Source organism: Pelophylax lessonae (assembly GCF_965119305.1).
Source record: "Pelophylax lessonae genome assembly, chromosome: 3".
Classification (NCBI taxonomy): Eukaryota; Metazoa; Chordata; class Amphibia; order Anura; family Ranidae; genus Pelophylax; species Pelophylax lessonae.
Window position 1 is genome coordinate 147,480,254 of NC_138770.1, and position 23,052 is coordinate 147,503,305.

Here is a 23,052-nt window from a genome sequence, read left to right on the forward strand (position 1 = left end):
TGACATGACTTCATCTCTCTCTCCTCACAGCTTATAAAAGTGAATCATCACAGAAGCCTGTTTATTTAAACACTGGTTTGACAAGTACAAAAAATTATGGGAAAACCATTCTGACAAAGGTATGAGCAAAAGGCCTATACTCCCTTTTATTGTAGAAGATGACCTGATCTTTGTATTTTCTGTGTGAATCCTAACAATGCTTTATTTAGTTATCTGCAAAATTGTGAAAGCTTGTCAGTCAGGCCTGTTCACACTTCAGCTTTTTTTAGCTTGATGCTCAGAAACACTCAAAAAGGAAAATCCCTTTAATTTCAAAGGCCTCCTGTTCACATTTGAGCTTTTCGTCGACTGCCGCTCAAAAAAGTACATGGGCTACTTTTTAGGCAAATTTGTGCATTTATGTCCACATAAACTTGAATAGAAAATGCTTGAAGACATAAGTGTTTTTTAAGCGTTTTCAGCTCAAACAGCAGCTTCTCATTTTCAAGCATCATTCCACACCTTATAAACACCCATCTTGTGATCATAATGGAGGACTCGAACAATATAGGCCGTTTGGGACTTTAGATGAGACACAAGCAGGTAATGCTTAGCGTCTCCATCCCTGTATCAGAAAAACTGAATGTTAAGGGGATTAAGAGAGGTGAATGGAAACCAGCCAGCCCCCAGTCTGATGTACTCACCCACCAGTCTGCCAACCAACTAAGTAGGCCTGTCAACCGATGTAGGTAAAAAAACAGAGGTTTAGTTGACACGCATTTGCAAACGCATGTGTAAGCTGCAAGGCCCCTACACGGCATCCTGTGTTACTTGCAGTCCTAACGCTAACAAATCTGAGTGTCTCCACAATGGAAGCACATGGTTGCTAATGGATGTATGGGAGACAGGTGGAACTGGAGGTGGCCTAATCCTCCCCCCAACCTGCTCCCATCAATGACTGGTCTAAATATATCATAGCTCTAATTAGCTGTGTTGTATCAATGGTACAAACTGAAAAGGACTTGCTGAGAAGCAAACACCTCCATCCCTTTGGTAGATGCAGTGTAAACACAGAATGGGACTTTACAAGAGGCCAAGAGCCTGTAAAGCACAGTGCCTCCATCCCTGATTTCATAAACTATTTAGGACTTTAAATGAGACACGCAGGTCATGCTTTTGGTCTCCATCCTTGTATATGAAATTTTTTCATATACAAGGATGGAGACCAAAAGCATGACCTGCGTGTGTCTCATTTAAAGTCCTAAATAGTTTATGAAATCAGGGATGGAGGCGCTGTGCTTTACAGGCTCTTGCCTCATGTAAAGTCCCATTCTGTGTTTACACTGCATCTACCAAAGTGATGGAGGTGTATGCGTCTCAGCAAGTCCATTTCAGTTTGTACCACTGCTACAACACAGCTAATTAGAGCTATATTTAGACCAGTCATTGATGGGAGCAGGTTGGGGGCAGATTGGGCCACCTCCAGTCCCACCTGTTGCCATCCATCCATTAGCAACCATGTGCTTCCATTGTGGAGATACTCAGATTTGTTAGTGTTCGGACTGCAAGTAACACAGGGTGACGTGGAGGGGCCTTGCAGCTTACACATGCGTTTGCAAATGCGTGTCAACTAAAACCCTGTTTTTTACCTACATCGTGAGACAGGCCTATTTGGTTGGTTGGCAGACTGGTGGGTGAGTACATCCGACTGGGGGCTGGCTGGTTTCCATGCACCTCTCTTAATTCCCTTAACCTTCAGTTTTTCTGATACATAATGGAGAGCTCTGCTTCTGGAAGCTGAGACCTTAATTGCTCTCATTTGTAGCCTTCGAGGTCCTCCCATGTAACACAGGAGGGGTAATTTATTCTTTGCTCTTACAGGTCTCATCTGCAACACCACATAATGTTAAAAATATAGTATTGCAGTACTGTCTTAAAACTATTGCTGTTCTGTGGTTCAACCTACCACCGGCTCTTTATTATTTGTTTTCATTGCTGTTTGTTTTCCACTGGGGAGATTTCTGCCCACTACCTGCTGTGTGGCACCAGTCAGACAGGAAGTAGGAAGCTTTTTCCCCTATTCCTGTTCTGTCTAGTGTAGGAGAAACCTTCAAATGGGGAACCAGACATTTAACAGATGTTCTAACCCTTCCTCTATTCATCCGAATTCTAAGGTGATTGGAGTTAAGCTTTATTGTCTATTTATATTGAATATCGACAAAAAAAAAGTGACACAAGCAAATTCCCATACCCTGGATTATAGGCTTGTACCTTAAGGTGATTGGACACTGGAAAAGCTTTTGAGGACATGCACCCTGGGTACCTCCCCTATAACTTTACATTACTCCGAGGGTCCCTAGTTTTTTGCTAGTGCCTAAGGTGATGGACCTCTTCTCCCTTGAAGATAAATCACTCTTACCTTAACTAGTTCATTATTTTATCTTCTTCAATTGTCTCCTCCTCTGCCTTCTAAACTCAAAAATAGAAGCAGCGCCACCTCTGTAAAACTTTGGGAGCTGTACCTGGGCCCCTTGTTGTGGGGACAGCCTGTAATGTTGCTTCTGGCACTGGATCCTGTATGATAGCTCACCTTGGTGCAATACTGTCATCCCCAGGGTGCTATACAGGTAGGTCCAGGGCCACAGGGCCATGGTCCATCTCCGTGGCTCACTTTGATGAGCAAAGCATGGACTATATATATATATATATATATATATATATTGGAAAGTGTTGTAAACAGGTAAGACAGGGTTATCCTGTACCTCTGACCGTTACTGCAAAAACCGGGGCTTTGTTTGGAATGTGTTGACTTTACAGCGTAAACTTCTTAATCTTGGCATTAAAATTAAACCGCTTTGTTGAATCACACCACTGGTTGCACACTTTACCACTACTTCCTCGTAGAGGATATAAGGAGTACCCTTATATGGTACTCGGGTGCTTCCTCCTGCACTTTCACCATAAAGATTCGTTATAGGACGGTCTACACCTAGGTTGCTGCATACTCCTTTCTTGCAAGCTTATCTTATATTCCGCATCCTACTCTGTGAGTACCCCATCGAGGAATACCCTCAACGGTAGCTATGGTGGAAACGGGATGAAGGGGAGCTGTGGCTAAACCTCAGGCGAATATTTGCTCTTTCCTCCACTAATTGCCCACACAACACTTAAAGTGGAAGTAATGCTTTTCCTCCTCTCCACCCCACATTTAGAATGTCATTTTTGGAGTATGCAGAAACATGATTTTGACAGGTTCCCACTTCCGCTCTGACCACCTAGGTGATCGAAGCAGAAGATAACCCCCCCGACCTCTCCTCACAGCTGCTCGGGACACAGGCCACCCTCCCATCTGTTCCTTGGTTACTCTGCATTACTTGCTTCAAGACTCAGGCCTCATGGAGTGGGATTATAGGGAAGCTACTCAGGGGCATGTCCTCATGGAGGTGCAGCCTATAACCCAGTGTCTATGAATATTTTGCATGTGTCCTGTACTGTACTCTTAGATATTGAATATACAGGTAAATCAAAATTCCTCTTTTTTTAAGGTGCAGTATTTTACTCAAACTATCAAAAATCACAGGTGTTCTTTAACTTGGACTCTGCAATTGTCTTTCATGTAGTTTAACTTGTATCATTTCTGAACAGGAAGCTGACCTGGTGACTACTCATGAGTTGGGCCATAACTTCGGGTCTGAACACGATCCAGACAGCATGGAGCTGTGTGCACCCAGTGAGGAGCGAGGTGGGAAATTTGTGATGTACCCTATAGCTGTGAGTGGAGACCACCAGAACAATAAGGTACACTGCTCTCGTATGCAGCTTGTGTTCTTTGTTAATGTAGCCATGTGCAAAAATATTAATTATTACTTACATAAGATTATACCTTGTCCAACTATTGTATGGATTTTTACCAAATAATTGTTGTTCCTTTTCGGTGACATTAGAAAAGTACAGTGCTTAAAGCTACTGCCCTTCTCGTACAACATCACACATATGAGATATGTGCATTATGGATGGTTTGATAATGTCTTGTCAGATGAAGTGCAGCAAGCATCTTCTGGGGATGAACCCATGGAGGATGGCTTAGAAAGCCTTTGGGAAGATCCAAACATGTGGGGGCAGTATTTTATCTTCCAGATGGCCAGGGGGAATTTTAGAGTCAATAAGAAAGAGTTGGAGTCAACAGCTAGGCAATGTCTGAGCTTCTCAACCACAGCCTCCTTATGTCTCCCCCAAGAATGAGTTAAATAAATTGTGGGGGGTTTTTGTCCTGTCCCAGGAGGTTATACTGCTTTTTCTTTAGTTCTGATGTGATAAGATTAACCTATTTTTTACTAGCGCATTTTTATTTTTCAATTTTTTGTTTTCTTCTTTAAATCACAGCTAAATCTGGTCTCTTTGATTGCAGCAACCCGGCTTGGTTGTCCTGAATTCTGGAATACCGTGTCCAGACCTTGCTGGACTGAATGTTGGTGGGCTAGACTGCTAGTGACCTTTTGGAAACTAGGTTCCGTGTAGGGCACAGAGCATTTTCCAGGTCCAGAGCTACTGGCATTGCCTCACTGCTGCCCTATCTCTGAAGACCTACTTACTTAGGTTTTGAGAGCTGGTCAGGCTGAGCACTGGGAGCTACCCCATTGAGGAAGGTCCTCAATGTGAGTAAGTGATGATTTCATCCACTGGGTGGAGTGTCACACATGCATACTTAGAGCTCTTTCCTGTCATACGGTAATAGCAAAGCATCACATCTCACAGTACTTCTCCTGCTTGCTTGTAAAACGTGTGTGTCAAACACAAGGTCCACGGGCCGAATCTGACCCTCTCACAGATCTCTGCCTGCCCTGCACTCACGATTGGGACAAGAGAGATGCAGCATGGGATGTGGTATAATGTGGTAAGCTGCACTGCGATTCCCATCTGTGCTCGTGTGCACACATTCTGACCAGTGATGTCCCTGCAATTGAGAGAGAGAGAGAGAGGCGGAGCTGCCTACACTACCAGGAGGTACTATAGCTGGGCTGGGCTTGGCTGGGTAGGTGAGATGCGAGAAAGCTTCTAAACCCTGCACTCTGTACACAACACACCCCTGAACTGTGCATTCTGTATGTAACGCACCCCTGAACTCTACACTTGGTACATAGCACACCCTTGAATACTGCACTCTGTGCATAGGGCACCCCTGAACTCCGCACATAATGTATTCCTTGTATTTTCTGCACCTTTAGGATCTTCCCACTTAGTGCAGTTCAGCCACACCAGTTAATGCGGTTTAGCAAATGAGAACATGGTTGAGTTCCTTCACCTATTCTCTGAGAAAAAAGGCCCTGCGTAAATTTATATAGCCTTACAGATACCAACAGTCCTTTGAGGGCAACCATAATGCTGAGTGAGTAGAACTTTGATTTTTAATCCATTCTGCTGCCTGCCTGCAGTCACGTCTATAGTAATCTAACCTTCACCTGCACTTGACAGGGCTGTTCAGCCGCTTGATTGTTCTTACAGGTGGTGGGACGGGATGCCCCACCGCCTCCTGCCGCCCTCCGTGGCTTCTACCGGCTCACCCATGCGACTGGCGAGCCAAAGAAAGAATCCGCCGGTGGCAGAAGTTTACCATAGAGAATACCGAGGACCAGATGGTCCCCGAGAGTCTCTATGACTCTCGGAGTTCCTTGCGCGACGTTATGTCACTTCCAGTCTGGCAGTTGTAAATACTGCCGTGTTCTCGCCTGGAAAGCCAAGATCGTTTTTTTTTTTCGATCTCAGGCTTTCCAGCCTGGAGGAGAGATGTGGGGTCTTATTGACCCCAGATCTCTTTAAAAAGAGGACCTGTCATCCCCCATTCCTATTACATTAGAACCAAACACATGCATATGTCGTACCCACATATGTAAATGGTGTTCAATCCACACATATGAGGTATTGCCCCGAACATTAGAGTGAGAGCAACAATTCTAGCCCAAGACCTCCTCTGTTACTCTAAACAGGTAACCTGTAAAAAAAATTTAAAACGTTGCCTATAGAGATTTTTTAATACCGAATTTTGGTGCCATTCTATGACTGTGCGCAATTTTAAAGCGTGACATGTTGGGTATCTATTTCCTTTGTGTAACATCTTTCACATTATACAAAAACTTTGGGCTAACTTTAGTGTTTTTTTTTTTTTTTTTTTATGAAACTCCCCCCCCCCCCCCAAAAAAAAAAAAAGCATTTGAAAAATTGCTGCGCAAATACTGTGTGACATAAAAAGTTGCACTGACACCATTTTATTCCCTAGGATCTCTGCTAGAAAACATATATAATGTTTCGGGGTTCTAAGTCATTTTTTAGCAAACAAATGATGATTTTTACATGTAGGAGTGGATTGCCAGATTGGGCTCGGTATGGATGGAAGTGGTTAAGCTTCGTTGGGTGTGGTTGCATCTCCTGTAGTTTTGGCTGAAGTTTTTACTACAGTCAAGCAAACCCAAATCACTCAGATATATGCTGACTCCAACCACAAGAGGTCACAAGCATGCTCTCGTACCTTCTTTTGCAGATTCTATATCTGAATTGCCTGCGGTTAACCTTTTTCTGAGCCGTTTGCCTTAGAGACTTTTTTTTTTTGAGGCACTCCAGTTTTTGTCTAATGAGCTTTACACCTAAGGAGTTGCCGGCTTCCACTATTACTCCTAAATTAAAGGAGACCGTTTGAGCTCTTATTGATGCAGTGCACACCACTCTGAAACTAGAAAATCAGACTGTTGCCTTCACCAGTGCCATTTTCAGTCTTGGGTCATTTAAAACTCCTAAGGCCACAAGGACCTATGCTTTGCACTCACTTTTCCAACTCTTTTTATCTATGGAGGTTGACAGCATCTTGATAAACTGTTTGTTCCCCTAAGTGATTTTTAGCTCATCTGGCACAGACATGGTCTATTCCCTCTCTGGATCCGGCAGTGTTCCTCGCCTTAATGAGGCACTTACTATTCCAGTAGAAGACGTGCTTGTTTTTAAAGTTTCTAAAGTTAAGTGGTAAAAATTTTTTTTCTTTGCTGTGCTTCCCCCCTCACCCCCCAAAAACTTATTTAAGCCCTGTATCGATCCAGCGTTGTGCCTGGCTAGATCTCTTCTCTCCCCTTCCCCTGCTCTCACAGGCTTTACTAAAAGCAGTGGGAGCCATTGGCCCCTGCTGCTGTCAGTGGGGGCGGGGTCGAGTTGCACTGTGTGTGTGTCTATGGACTCTCTCAGCCCAGCTTGGGAGCGTGCCCCACTAGCACGCAACTTACTATAGAGGCATACCCAGAAGGAGCACCGGCAGGGGGTCCCTAAAGAGGAGGTAAGGGGCCACTCTATGCAATACCATTGCACAAAGCAGGTAAGTATACCACATGTTTAATATTTAAAAAAAATGGCTTTACAACCACTTTAATGGCTCAAATGATAAGCAGTTGGGAGCCCTTTGTAGAGCTCTCTTCTCGCTGGCTGGCTCGGATTTTCATCTGATCCTGCCTGTGACTTTGTCAAAACATGTAGTACTAGCCCAAATTCCCCAAAAGAGATTTAACTGCTGTTTATCCCTTGCTTATTTGAATGCTTGAAACCGGTGGCTGTAGCTTTAAACTTCAGCTGTGATGGTCTGCTGGAAGTCTCTTGTCTTATCTCTTGTAAAGGCCTCATGTCAGTACACGTGTAAGTTACTTTGGTTGAAATGCTATCAAATAAACTTTTGTGCAAAAACCACTTGATCTACATGGCCTTCAAGATCTATCTTCAAACTGACTCTTGATAATATCACCAAGGATGCTACTAGTAGTAGGAGCACCTATCTTCCTCAGTGGTAAAAGCTTAACTTACTGTACCGTCTTTTCCTTCTCTCACTATTAAGACATGTTCTGTTTGTTTCTCCACTTGCTCGACTTCTTCATCGAGACCCCAGTCTGCCCAAAAGGTGTTGTACTCAATTCTCAGACAAGCCTTTTACTGCATGAGGGCACACTCACTTTCCATAGTTGGGGATGTGTGTTACCTTTTTGCAGATACTTGGACAACTTGCATGACTTACACTTAGGTGTAGGGGGTGGGTGTTCCCGGGTTACAAAGGGAAGTTTCTCTTCCTGCACCCTCCTCCATTTCTCGTCTCCAATTTCCTGTATCATTGCACAGATTAGCAGATCTTTTGAGCCCTCTCGGGTCTTCTGGATCAAGGTGTCACTGCCCCAGTTCCTGTGGCAAGAAAGTTTCAGGGGTTTTACTCTAGTCTGTTTACTATTCTCAAACCCCAAGTGGGCAGCTTGCTTTGGATCTCAAAGTTATGAATAGCTTAATTTGAGCTGGGAAATTCTGCATGGAATCCACCAAATCAGTCCTCACCTCCCTTCCCCAGGGTCTGGGATGCCAAAAACTTTTTTCGTGCTGTGGGGTTTCCCTTATCCTGATGGAGCCTCAGGGCACATCTCCCCCCACTGACCCCCTAATGGAGGTGGCAGGTCCCTCAGAACCCCAGCTCCCCATTGTTGCACTGACAGCAGTCCTACAGTACTTAGTATCCAGGTTGGAAGTGGCATGTGGGCAAAGGCCCAGGAGGAATCGTCCCCCCGCCTTTTCCTGCTCAGTCTGTCTCATCTGATTCTGAGTCTGGTCCCGCCGTGGACGTGGCCCGTCCAGCTGGTCTTGATATCATGCCCCTTGATCTGTCTGATAGTGAGGATGATTCCTCCACGGTCACAGCAGCGAATGAGAAAACTCTGGTAGACTCACTTATTACTGCAGTGCGTTCCAACTTTAAAAATGGAGGTTGTGGCCATGGATGTGGCTGTCTCTTTTGGTGGTGCTTTGCCTCTGTCCGTCATTCCTTCCAAAGGTGGTCTATGACTGTCTTTTGAATGAAGACATTGTGTTGCCTTCCCTGTGTCCCAGGCCTAAACATCCAAAGGAAATTGCCTTGCATGTCTTGGATGTGGTGCGGGCAATTAGGGTGTACCTGGCAGCTACGGAGTCTTTTAGGAAGTCAGACTCTCTATTTGTACTCCCAGACGGACCTCACAAAGGGTTGTCCACTTCTTCTGCGACCATTTCCAGATGGATCTGATGGTGGTTCAGGCCTATTGCATCAGGGGTCAGGTTCCTCCTTTCCCTGTTTAGGAGCACTCTACTAGGGTGCTTTGTGTCTCCTGGGCTTTCTGTCATCAAGCGTCAGTGACGCAGGTTTGCAGGGCGGCCACCTGGTCGTCGGTGCATGCTTTTACAAAGTTTTTGTAAAGTGGTTGTGTTGGCATCTGCGCTTGCTTCTTTTGGCCGAAAGGTTTTTGCTGGCTACTGTTTAGAGCAGTGGTCCTCAACTCCGGTCCTCAGAGCCCACTAACAGGCCAGATTTTAAGTATTACCTTGGGGAGATGCAGACTAGAGTACTGCAATCACTGAGCAGCAAATTATATCACCTGGGATGTATTTCAGTTATCTTGCAAATCTGGCCTGTTAGTGGGCCCTGTAGGCCAGGGTTGAGGACCACTGGTTTAGAGGACCTGGTCCCCTTTGAGGGTGTATTGTTTTTTCAGGTGAGTTCCAATTGTTTATGGATGAGCTCTATGTTACCTGGTTGGCTATGGTTAGCCTTGGGATTTTTTTTTTCCTGCTGTTTCACACTAGTTTGGGACGACCCAATGCCTAAGAAGAATCAGGAGCTGTGTCTGTCAATGAACGAAAGAGAAAATGGGATTTTTGACTTACTGTAAAATCCATTTCTCTGATGTTCATTGACAGACTCTTCACCCGCCCCTCTTCCGACACTGCTTGTAACAAAATTGAGTACCTATAGCAGGAAGTGGGAGTATACCCCCTGGGACTTCCCTATAGGTGTAGTCAAGTTTTTTTTCCCTGCCTAGTGTCCTACTCCTGTAGGGGGCAGCATAACCCAATATTTAAGAAGAATCAGGAGCTGTGTCCGTCAATGAACATCAGAGAAATGGATTTACAGTAAGTCAAAAATCCAATTTTTTCAGATGGGGTGCCTGTCACCCGGTTAGGGCTCTTGTATTTAGCCTTGCGTTATTTTACCCACCCCTCATTTTACTTTTGCCACTACTTGTGGTTATGATTTAAAGATAAAATGGAATTTTTTACGCAGCGTAAAATCCATTACTCTGAGTTCATCAACGGACACAGTGACCACCCCTCTCAGGAGTTTTTGATACTTCCAATACTGCTTGCTACTAAACTGAAAGCGGTAGTATCCCGCTTTTTTCACTTTTACCTACAGGTAAGGCTTACCTGTAGGTACAAATAATATCTCCTAAACCGGCACAGTTTAGGAGATATTTACAGTGCATGCAGCCGCTCGCTCGAGCGGCGCATGCGCTCTGAAGGTCCGGGGGGACCTTCAATTAAGTTGCCGGGAGCTTGCCGGAAAAATCACTCCCGCGCGCATGCGCGGGAGTGACGTCATCGCGGCTCCGGCCAATCGGCGCGCCGGAGCCGTCTCTTCCGGCCAATCAGCGCGCCGGAGCCGCCGAACCCGGAAGAGACGACGAGGGATCATGGCAGCGCCCGCATCGATGTCCGGGGGTCCGTGTCGGGGCTTCGTTTTAAGGTAAGTTACACATAATGGGCTAGTATGCGATGCATACTAGCTCATTATGCCTTTGTCTTGCAGGTTTTTTTTTTAATTTTTTTTTTATAGGGTTTACAACCGCTTGAATACCTATAGCAGAAAGGGGGTTATATACTAGCTGAGGAAGGCCCATTGGTGTAGCCAAGTGTTTTTTGTTCTGCCTAGTCATACTCCTGCAGAAGGTGATATAACCCTGTAGTTATGATTTATGGAGCGCTGTGTCCGTCAATGAACTCCCATTTTTACATATATTGTAACTTCTAGTCTGCATTTCTTGGAGAGCGGTAGTGACATATGTATGGTGAATTAACTCATGTTTCCCTCTCTCAGATGTTCTCTAGCTGCAGCAGAGAATCCATCCTGCGCACACTGATGAGTAAGGCTTCCATCTGCTTTAAGGAACGCAACAACAAAGTGTGTGGAAACTCGAGAGTGGATGAGGGGGAGGACTGTGACCCAGGCCTGCTACGTCAGCACAACGATCTCTGTTGTAACTCAGACTGCAAATTTAGGGACAATGCAATCTGCAGGTCAGTATAGTGACAAGGGCAAATGAGATGTCCACACCATTAGGAATGGGTGTCTGGTTGTGACCATTTCAAGGACTCTCTCCTGGGTAGCCTTGGGCTGTACATTTTCTCCAATCAATACAAATCATGATACTGCAGGGTATGCTCCATTCACAATTTGTGCTTAAATAAGGAATCCTTGTAGGAACTCCTACTTACTAAATTATATAGAAAAAAGAATCAAAGTTGCTAACAGTGGGAAAAATACCATGCACTTTGATATTACAACAGTAATTTAACTGCACATAATTGAGTGTGAAGAGAAATGATGGAGTTCCCATATGGCAAGGTGAATAGTTTCATTAAATGACCTGGAAGAAGACCACAGAGGATCAAATAGCAACTTCAGAAGGAGGCAGTTGTCACCTTAAACGTGTCCCCTTTAATGATTAGTTTTCCTTTTATGGTGACAACTCAAAATGTGAGTTTTCCTTACTTTAAATCCCAATGACAGTGGTCACCAGGAGAAGAAGAGAAACTTGATAAGAATTCTAACCCATTATCACTCTAAAACTAAAACACAAGTTTGAAGACAACTGATTTTTAATGGGGCATCTGTTGGGGACAGCTGAAAAAGTATTGGTTTAAAATACCTTTTCCTATGATAAACTAAGGCTTTCAGTAGTCAAAATGGCCATTTCTTGTAAGAAAATTAACATCCTGCTTCTATGAAAGAAGAAAAAACCATGAGATAAAATAAATGACATTTGAATCTCTTAGGCTAGGTTCACACACGTCCATTGCGAATTTCCAAAGCAGCTGTTCAGCTGCGATTTAGATGTGGCCACCGGCGTCTTTAACATTAACTGGTTGTTAAGGAGTGGGCCGACAAGCCGGCCGCCGCGTCCTTAATATCCGGGTGACTTATCTGTCAGCGGGGTTCCCCGCTGACGGCTGAATGTAAAAATAAAAAACATTGCTGGAAATAAAAAAATGGCATGGGGGTCTCCTTCCAATCCATACCAGACCCTTTTGGGTCAGGTATGGATTTTAAGGGGCTTCCAAAAATACATACCAGACACATATCTGAGCATACAGCGAGCGCCCCCCTCTGCCCCAAAGCACCTTGTCCCTGTATTGATGGGCCTCTTCCCCACAACCCTGGCCAACCCTTAGTGAAAGCAGCACACACAGTACAGAAAAACATTGGTTAGATAAGGATAGAGAAAGTGAGCAGCGCCATCTGAGTGTGGTAAAACGATTTATTGGTACACACAGTAATAGTGACTCACAGGATGATTGTAGAGATGCACCAAGATGTACAATCTCTCTACAATCATCCTGTGAGTCACTATTACTGTGTGTACCAATAAATCGTTTTACCACACTCAGATGGCGCTGCTCACTTTCTCTATCCTTATCTGCCTACAGAGTTTCTTCTAGCTCTCTCCAGAGCTGGCGGCCATCCCAGCAGTGCAGTTATCCCTCTGTACATTTTCCTCCCCATGGACTTCCTAAAGGACTAATCTGTGTGTAGTGCATCGACACTCACATATTACATTGTGCAGTCTGGTTTATCCTTGAGCGCTGGTTATTGTTATTGTGTTGTGTTTTTGCTTAAAAACACTGGTTAGGCACACATTTAACCCCTTGATCGCCCTAGATGTTGTTGGGATTTTTTTTTTACCAAAAATATGTAGCAGAATACATATTGGCCTAAGTTTATGTAGAAATTAGATGTTTTAATTCTTTTTTTTTATTGGGTATGTTTAATAGCAGAAAGGTAAAAAAAAAAAACGTGTGTGTATGTATATATAGGTGTGTATATATATATATATATATATATATATATATATATATATATATATATATATATATATATATATATATATATATATATATATATATATATATAAAAGGTTGCAGCGCTAAACAATGATATGAAAAGTGTCTGAAAAATCAAGTCCATCTATGGAACATAAGTCCAAACAACTCATAAATCCAAGTGGAAGAGGATATTCTGTGGCAATGTATATTCAATACCGACATCAGCTAGTGTTTCTCCACCAAAGTAAAAAGTGAACACTCACCGGACCCATATGCTGTTTTATCAGGACAGCTGAAAGCGTCTGAAGCCAGAGGATTCAAGCAGGGAATGACCTTCTTATCTCTTCACCGGACATGCTTTCCTCAGGTGTTAAATCCGGAGTGGCAAAATTAACAGGCAGGATAGAAAAGAGATCTCCTCATGGTGTAGTATTTATTAAAACTTCCACAATGATTAGAAACCATGTACAAAACACAAATGGAGATCCATACAGTGCAACAACATATATGGCACTTACATATATAGCCACCAGACTAAACTGACTGGTGGCTTATGGACCTCTGCCATATAACCCTGCTGTACGCCCGTTTCGCGCCAGGCGCTTCTCACAAAAGTGAGTACACCCCTCACATTTTTATAAATATTTTATTATATCTTTTCATGTGACAACACTGAAGAAATGAGAACTTTTCTACAAAGTAGTGAGTGTACAGTTTGTATAATAGTGTAAATTTGCTGTCCCCTCAAAATACCTCAACACACAGCCATTCATGTCTAAACCATTGGCAACAAAAGTGAGTACACCCCTAAGTGAAAATGTCCAAATTGTGCCCAAAGTGTCAATATTTTGTGTGGCCACCATAATTTTCCAGCACTGCCTTAACCCTCTTGGGCATGGAGTTCACCCAGAGCTTCACAGGTTGCCACTGGAGTCCTCTTCCACTTCTCCATGACATAACGGAGCTGGTGGATGTTAGAGACCTTGCGCTCCTCCACCTTCCTTTTGAGGATGACCTACAGATGCTCAAAATAGGATTTAGGTCTGGGGACATCCTTGGCCAGTCCATCACCTTTACCCTCTGCTTCTTTAGCAAGGCAGTGGTCGTCTTGGAGGTGTGTTTTGGGTCTTAATGTTGGAATACTGCCCTGCGGCCCAGTCTCCAGAGGGAGGGGATCATGCTCTGCTTCAGTATGTCACAGTACATGTTGGCATTTATGGTTTTCTCAATGAACTGTAGCTCACCAGTGCTGGCAGCAGTCGTGCAGCCCCATGCTTGACACTCCCACCACCATGCTTGACTGTAGGCAAGACACACTTGTCTTTGTACTCCTCACCTGGTGGCAGCCACACACGCTTGACACCATCTGAACCAAATAAGTGTATTTTGGTCTCATCGGACCACAGGACATGGTTTCAGTAATCCATGTCCTTAGTCTGCTTGTCTTCAGCAAACTGTTTGCGGACTTTCTTGCGCATCATCTTTAGAAGAGGCTTCCTTCTGGGACGACAGCCATGCAGACCAATTTGATGCAGTGTGCGGCGTATGGTCTGAGCACTGACAGGCTGATCCCCCACCCCTTCAACCTCTGCAGCATTGCTGGCAGCACTCATACATCTATTTTCCCCAAAGACAACCTCTGGATATGACGCTGAGCATGTGCACTCAACTCCTTTGGTCGACCATGGCGAGGCCTGTTCTGAGTGGAACCTGTCCTGTTAAACCGCTGTATGGTCCTGGCCATCGTGCTGCAGCTCAGTTTCAGGGTCTTGGCAATCTTCTTATAGCCTAGGCCATCTTTATGTAGAGCAACAATTCTTTTTTTTCAGCTCCTCAGAGAGTTCTTTGCCATGAGGTGCCATGTTGAACTTCCAGTGACCAGTATGAGAGAGTGAGAGCGATAACACCAAATATAACACACCTGCTCCCCATTTACATCTGAGATCTTGTAACACTAATTGGTGTACTCCCTTTTGTTGCCAGTGGTTTAGACATTAATGGCTGTGTTGAGTTATTTTGAGGGGACAGCAAATTTACACTGTTATACAAGCTGTATACTCACTACTTTACATTGTAGCAAAGTGTCATTTCTTCAGTGTGGTCAGATGAAAAGATATAATAAACTTTTACAAAAATGTGAGGGGTGTACTCACTTTTGCGAGATAGTGTATGTAACAGTATACATTTTGGCCCACATTTATGAACAAAAAATAAATCAAAAAAACCCAGTGGTGATTAAATACTACCAAAAGAAAGCTCTATTTGTGTGAAAAAAAAATTATACAATTTTGCATGACTCAGTAATTGTCATCCACTAAAAGCTGAGAATTGGTCTGGGCAGGAAAGGGGTGAAAGTGCCTTGTATTGAATTTGTTAAGGTAAAAAACCTTGAGGCTTTACAACCACTTGAATGTAGTTGTTTTCTAGAATATGACTGTGCGCATTTTAACACTAGGTGGAGTAAACATTCTTGGAGTTCTGCCCTAAAGGAAGCCTGTATTTGGAGCAGTATACAGACTGCCATTGCTGACCTAGAAATGCCAGTTGCCCCACTGTCATGCTGGCTTAGTGGCTTTGATGGTTACATGTACTGCCTCAGAGTGTCATTATAATTCAAAAGTCCTGGCTTCATATCTCCTCCATGTCAGTGACACCAAGGACTAAAACCAGATACAGCCAGATAGGTAGCATTTTCAGAAATGGGTAAGCACTGAGAGCTTGCATATTTCTTCTAGCACAGGTTTCTTTTAAACCGTAGCAAACTATGGCCGCAGTGCAGCTTGTCTTAAGTTATTTAGCACAGTTGTACCTGTCGAAAGGTGAGATCAGATTTGCTGTTGTTATTTTAAATCCGCATAAGTCACAGTAAATGAACCACAATTAGCTAGCAGTGTTACCTAACTGCAGTGTCTTTCTGATTTGTCTTTCTATAAATATATATTTTACATATTTCAGTGATCGCAACAGTCCATGCTGTAAAAATTGCCAGTTTGAAACTGCTCTGAAGAAATGCCAGGAAGCCATTAATGCCACTTGTAAAGGAGAGTCCTACTGCACAGGTAAATGGCAACATAATGTAACTTCAGTAGAGCAGGTGACAACCATGGGGTCTATTAGCATAAGGGGCAGTGTACTGCCAGACTGCAAAATGTTTCATCCACACAGCAATAGCATTTGTATGATATAAGGTACCGGTACATAATGTTCAGTGATCTCCATTTTATTCCTGTGAAATGCTGTGACGTTTACTGCTCTCTGCAGTCCAGAGATATAGAAGTCCCTATAATGATTTTACTAAGAATCCCTGTCCTATGTAATCACATACCTGGTTTCCTGCCTATGAAGGACCTATGATGCTGTGTTTTTTTAATAAGCTAGCTATAGACGTTACAGAGCTGCGGGCACAATCCAGTCTTTGAAAAAGCTCTCGTCCCTCCCCCAGTTTAAAGAATAAGTTCACCTTTGGGAACATGTTGCATGTTCCACCCGTTTTTAGGGTGAAACATGGAACATGTTTCCTAAGCTGCAGCCACTGCTCCGTCCCTCCCGCCCGGCAGCAATACGGGGAGAAGTTTCCCGTACTAGCGGTCACTGTTTGAAAAACAGTGTGGCTGTGCGGGGCTCTGCCCACACAGCCACGTCATTAATACTCACAGCTTGATATGTCTGAATGAACTACAAACCCCAACATCCTTAGCCGCTGTCGGCTTGTAGTTCTCAATGAACTACCACGGCGCTGCAGAGTGCTGTGGTAGTTCAATGAGTGTCCCTGTCAGGGAGTTTCGGCTTACCTTGAAGGGATGTACAGACAAGCAGATAGACTTGACAGTGTGCAGGAGACCTGCATGGCATCAGCGATCTGCTGATCACTGGTGCAATGCTTTCCAGGCTCCTGCAACAAAAATAATAAATGCACTAAATGTGCATTTTATTTTTTTTAAAGTGAACTTATCCTCTTATGTATATTAATTCAAATGCACATATTGCTCAATTTAGTATATTTATGTTCACTTCTTAGGCTAGAATTCGAGTTGGTGAAAAGTGTTTTAAGTCCACCCTTCCATTACCAGATGTATCACTAAGATAAAGCCTAAAGTTTGTGTTCCTACTAAGAGGAAAAAAAAACTGGCACCAACTTATCAGAGGAAAAATGGCAATCAACCCAGACTTCGAAACTGAGTGTTTCCAAAGAAGACAGCTGGTGGGCGTCTTCAAGTCTCCATAGGCATGAGAGATCCTCAGCTGATCCAGCTAGAAATGACCAAGTTTACCATGTAGATGCTGCAATGCTAACTTTAAAGGCGCCCAGCTCCTATGGTGTCATTCCCACCCTTTACGTCACTAAATTTAAAAATACTGACCTGGAATAGAAATACCAACTTCCATACTTTCTCTGAGTTTGTGCCTCACTAAATAGTAAAGCAATGATGAGGCTGATAGCTCAGAAACCTGAACCAATAAAACATGTCAACATCGACAATTTCCATGCTTGTGTTATAGCAGGTTCTCATTCATGTAATGGGGTTAAGTTAACCTTAGCTCAGCACTTGTTCTTATCAAAAAAGCGCGTACTGGCTGTCATTTTTAATCATAATTACAGGGCACATGCCATCTTCATATTCATGACTACTCGGGTTAGGTTGCCACCTTCAGGCGGTGGTGGCTGCAGTGGGTGTTTTCCAGGCCCTCAAGACTGAGCAAAGCATATGATTTGTTCCAGAGAATTTGATCCAAGGTATCCTGCCATTTGACAAAACCTGGAGGATTTTCAGAAGGCTTTGATTTTCTTGGTTGATGCCTCGGACTTCGTATGGCAGCTTTGGAGGTTGGACACCATGTTAGTTCATATGAGGAGGATCCTGTGGTTCAAGTGCTGGTCACTGGAACTTCTCTGGATGAAGCAATTTGAGATGATGCCTTTTTTTTTTTTTTTTTTTTTTAATCCATGTACAAACTCTACATAGAACCAGTGATTTCACATGGCACTCATTGATAAATTGATTAATTGGCAATGTGTTCAAAATAACGTGTGTATATTAAAATATAAACTATACAGGTTTCTTTTCAGTGGGTTGTCTCTCACAGTCCACTCTTTTCTCGTTGTAGGCAACAGCAGTGAGTGCCCCGCACCTGGCAGTGCAGCCAATGACACAGAGTGTGTGGATTCAGGGAAATGTATTGGTGGAGAGTGCCGGCCTTTCTGCGAGATTGAAAAGAATCTCAAGTCCTGTGCCTGCAATGGTAAGAGAGCGGTAATGCTGAGGAAATTGAGGAAATCTGGATTTTACATCCCGGCTAAGTTTTTCCTGTTTTTTTTGCATGAGAGGCATCCTGGATTAATTCTATATTTGGCTTTTTTCATGTTGTAGTTGTTTGTAAGTAATCAGATCTGTGTTTTCAGAAACTGAACATTCCTGTAAAGTGTGCTGCCGGGACCACAATGGAATCTGCAGTCCGTACATGAGCGATAAGAAGCAGTACCTTTTCCTGCGTAAAGGAAAGCCGTGCACTGTGGGCTTCTGTGATGGCAATGTAAGCTGCCTTTTAAGTCCTATTTTTGTCAGAATGAGAACTGCCAATGTTTCCACTTCCTACACAAAGGGAAAGATGGTCTATGTGGCTTCCTGTAATCTCTATATAGGACCTATGATTGTGCAATGACAGTGAATGCAGTCAGGCCCACAGTCTTTATTGTCGTCTTTTTTGAACACCAGGTTTTGTAGAAGTGCCGGTTCACACTAAGGGGGCACGACTTCAGGGGCGACCTGTGAAGTCGCGTGCACCGCGACTTCGGCGCGACTTGCACGGACTTCATATAATGAATGTCTATGCAAGTCGCTCCAGGTCGCCCCGAAGTAGTACAGGAACCTTTTTCTAAGTCGGAGCGACTTGTGTTGCTCCTATTAGAACGGTTCCCGTAGCACTGCATGGACCGCGACTTGTCAGGCTGATCAGTCGCCTGACAAGTCGCAGTAGTGTGAATGGACACTAAAAATGTGTTCACACCAGATTGAAAGCACATGCAACGCCGTATGCAATGTAAAACTTATCTAAATCCTAAACCAAAAACATTCTATATTGTAGCAAACCAGTCCTCAGATGTGGGCACTGCATTTGTTTCTTTTTCTCAAACTCTTTTTCCCGTATTTTTCCATGGTGATTCTGCTAATAACACACTGATTTCAGAAAGATAACATTGATTCATTGTACAACAGAAATAGGAGACTGCTGTGAAATCCTGCCCCTCTCCTATTCTACATAACATAGTGAGGCTTGGTTCTGTAGTCTGGCAAGATCAACAGGTATTTTTTGAACTTCTCAAATAGATATAACAAAACACTTTCAATCGTATATTTAACAGATCAAAAGCCCCAAATATTTGTTGTTGGGTTTAGATATTCTTTAGCGTCTGTTATCATAAATTTTCCAAAGCATTGTGATATAATGTCCCCATTCAGTGAAAATAGAAACTGCAGCATGTGCAGCAGCCTGTGCCATATTTTCCAAATGCAAGCTCCCTTAATGCTTTCATGAGAAAAAGACCCTGTGGCTACATGACTAGGACTTTTCAGCCCTCTTCTCCCCCAGACAGGGTGTTCTCTTTACCATCAATCTATTCGTACTGTATTTTAAACTGCTAGTAATAATAAAATGCAGGCACATGTTTTGGCATTATGTTTTGTTATATGGCTTGCCTTGGGAACACTCCTATAGCAAGTTTTAGGCCCCTTTCACACTTGTACCACCTGAAAGTCGTGCGACTTTGACGCGACTTGAAGCAATGCCTGTGTAATCGTGAGGTCTATGGGACCTCAAGTTGCATCAAAGTAGTGCAGGGACTACTTTGAAGTCGCTGTGACTTGAAGTCCCACAGATATGAATGGTACTCGTACTTTGTCTTCTTTTACAGAGAAAATGTGGAAGTGAACCATGACCTCATTAGAACAATTTCCATATCTAGAGAAAAACCTGAAGGAACTGGAGAAACGCATACTCTGCTGAGAAAATAACTCCCAGCATTGGTGTCTGTCAATGCATTATTAGTCCCCAGAATTGGTGTCAGTGAACACAATATTTAACTATTAACTTTGGTGGTCACTGGCAGTTCATTTACCCCTCTCCCATTTGTGGTCAGAGACCTTTAACCCCATCTGCCGCATTGGTGGCCAGTGGAAGTAAATGTTAACACTACAATCCTCTTGCATTCATCCTGCATTGGAGATTAGGACAGTTCAATTTAGTCCCCCACTTACATTGATACTCAGTTGGAATGTGTGGTATGAAGCTGGGCTGATTGCAGGAACCAGGTAGACAAAGCTGGCACCTCTCCTTTTGTGAATTCTGTCCCTTGTCAGTGGAAGTTTAATGTCCCCTGCCTGCTAGATTGGACATAGCATCTTTAAATAGGGACAATACGAAAAGCTTTTCCTACAGTTGCTTTGAGTCATGAGATGCCATGTGATTTAATAGATGTGTTAAATACTATAATACTAGTAATGCATTAAAATGCAATGTGGCTTGTTGTGTTATGTGTAGGCAGATTGTACACCTTCATCCATAACTATAAGGAACTAATCCTGTACGAATATCTCTTCTGTGCTTCTCTCAAACAGGGAAAGTGTGAGAAACAGGTCCAGGATGTGATCGAGAGGATCTGGGATTTTATTGATAAGCTTAGTATCAACATGTTGGGTAAGTCCTTATACTTTACACCTTCCACTTTTTGTTTTATGTAAAAGTAAACCTGGTTAACAACAGAACATGTATACAGTGCCTTGAAAAAGTATTCACACCCCTTGAAATTTTCCACATTTTGTCATGTTACAACCAAAAACGTAACTATATTTATTGGGATTTTATGTGATAGATCAACACAAAGTGGCACATAATTATGAAGTGGAAGCAAAACGATAAATGGCTTTCAACTTTTTTTTTACAAATATGTAAAAAGTGTGGCATATTCAGCCCCCCTGAGTAAATACTTTTTAGAACCACCTTTCACTGTAATTACAGCTGCAAGTCTTTTGGGGAATGTCTCTATCAGCTTTGCACATCTAGAGAGTGAAATTTTGCCCATTCTTCTTTGCAAAATAACTTAAGCTCTGTCAGATTTGATGTAGAGCATCCGTGAACAGCAATTTTCAAGTCTTGCCTCAGATTCTCAATTGGATTTAGGTCTGGACTTTGACTGGGCCATTCTAACACATGAATATGCTTTGATCTAAACCAATACATTGTAGGTCTGGCTGTATGTTTAGGGTCGTTGTCCTGCTGGAAGGTGAACCTCCGCCCCAGTCTCAATCTTTTGCATACTGTAACAGATTTTCTTCTAAGATTACCCTGTATTTGGCTCCATCCATCTTCCCATCAACTCTGACCAGCTTACCTGTTCCTGCTTAAGAAAAGCTGCCATGACCATGTTTCAGGGTGGGCATGGTGTTTTCAGATTGATGTGCAGTGTTAGTTTTCCACCACACATAACGTTTTGCTTTTAGACCAAAACATTCAATTTTGTTCTCATCTCACCAGAGCACCACCTTCTATGGGTTTGCTGTGTCCCCCACATGGCTTCTCACAAACTGCAAACAGGACTATGGCTTTCTTTCAACAATGGCTTTCTTTTTTCCACTCTTCCATAAAGGGCAGATTTGTGGAGTGCATGACTAATAGTTGTTCTGTGGACAAATTCTCCCACCTAAACTGTGGATCTCTGCAGCTCCTCCAGAGTTACCATGGGCCTTCTGGCTGCTCCTTCGATGAATGCTCTCCTTGCCTGGTCTGTCACTTTAGGTGGATAGCCATGTCTTGGTAGGTTTGCTGTTGTGCCATACTCTTTCTATTTTCGGATGATGGATTGAACAGTGCTCTGTGAGATGTTAAAAGTTTGGGATATTTTTTTATAACCTAACCCTACTTTAACCACTTGCCTACAGTGCACTTTCACCCCCTTCCTGCCCAGACTGATTTTCAGCTTTCAGCGCTCTCACACTTTGAATGACAATTACTCAGTCATGCAACACTGTACCCATAAAAAATTTGTGTCCTTTTTTACACACAAATAGAGCTTTCTTCTGATGGTATTTAATCACTACTGTTAAGACTGAAAATATTGTTAAAAAACGCATTTTTCTTTGTTTCTGTCATAAAATTTAGCAAATGAGTAATTTTTCTAAACAAATTTTGGCCAAAATTTATACTGCTACTTATCTTTGGTAAAAATAACCCAAATAAGTGTATATTAATTGGTCTTTGTGAAAGTTATAGAGTCCACAAGCTATGGTGCTATTCATTGAAAATTGATCACACTTGATCACACCTGATGTACTGAAGGCCTATCTCATTTCTTGAGACACTAAAAAGTCAGGAAAGTACAAATACCCCCCAAATGACCCCTTTTTGGAAAGTAGACAATCCAAGGTATTTAATAAGGGGCATGGTGAGTTTTTTGAAGTTGTAATTTTTTCCCACAACTCTTTGCAAAATTAAGATTTTTTTTTTTTTTTTTACAAATTGACGTATTAACAACAGGTTATTTCTCTCACACAGCATATGTATACTTGCAACTACACCCCAAAACACATTCTACTACTCCTCCGGAGTATGGCGATACCACATGTGTGAGACTTTTTCACAGCCTGGCCACATACAGAGGCCTAACATCCAAGTAGCACCGTCCGGCATTCTAGGAGCACAAATTACACATATCATTTCCTGACAACCTATCGCACTTTTGAAGGCCCTGGAGCACCAGGACAATGGAAACCCCCATAAAATGACCCCATTTTGGAAAGCAAACAGCCCAATGTATAATTTTTGAGGCATAATGAGTCTTTTGAATATGTCATTTTTTTCCACAAGTTTTTGGAAACTGTGGAAAGAAAATGAAAACACATTTTTTTACACAAAGCTGTCCATTTATGCAATATTTCTAACACATAGCATGTACATAGCAAAAATTGCACCCCACAATACATTCTGCTATTCCTCCTGAGTATGGCGATACCACATGTGTAACACTTTTTCACAGCCTGGCCACATACAGATGCCTAACATCCAAGTAGCCCTTTTCACAAAGTTGTCCATTTATCCACTTTAAGACTGGGCCTATTTTTGACACTTGGTGTTTACAAGCTAAAATAATTTTTTTTGCTA

The 23,052-nt window shown here is 42.9% G+C and overlaps 1 protein-coding gene across 1 annotated transcript in view; it reads left to right on the forward strand.

Annotated features, from left to right (window-relative positions):
• The window catches only part of ADAM17 (ADAM metallopeptidase domain 17), a 158,823-nt gene that overhangs the window by 117,172 nt on the left and 18,599 nt on the right, over positions 1-23,052 (forward strand). The window contains exons 11-17 of the mRNA XM_082251945.1: positions 31-119; positions 3,625-3,777; positions 10,895-11,094; positions 15,856-15,959; positions 18,007-18,141; positions 18,302-18,432; positions 20,514-20,592. Of these exons, the coding sequence (XP_082108071.1) occupies positions 31-119; positions 3,625-3,777; positions 10,895-11,094; positions 15,856-15,959; positions 18,007-18,141; positions 18,302-18,432; positions 20,514-20,592 (891 nt within the window). The remainder of the gene's footprint in view (positions 1-30; positions 120-3,624; positions 3,778-10,894; positions 11,095-15,855; positions 15,960-18,006; positions 18,142-18,301; positions 18,433-20,513; positions 20,593-23,052) is intronic.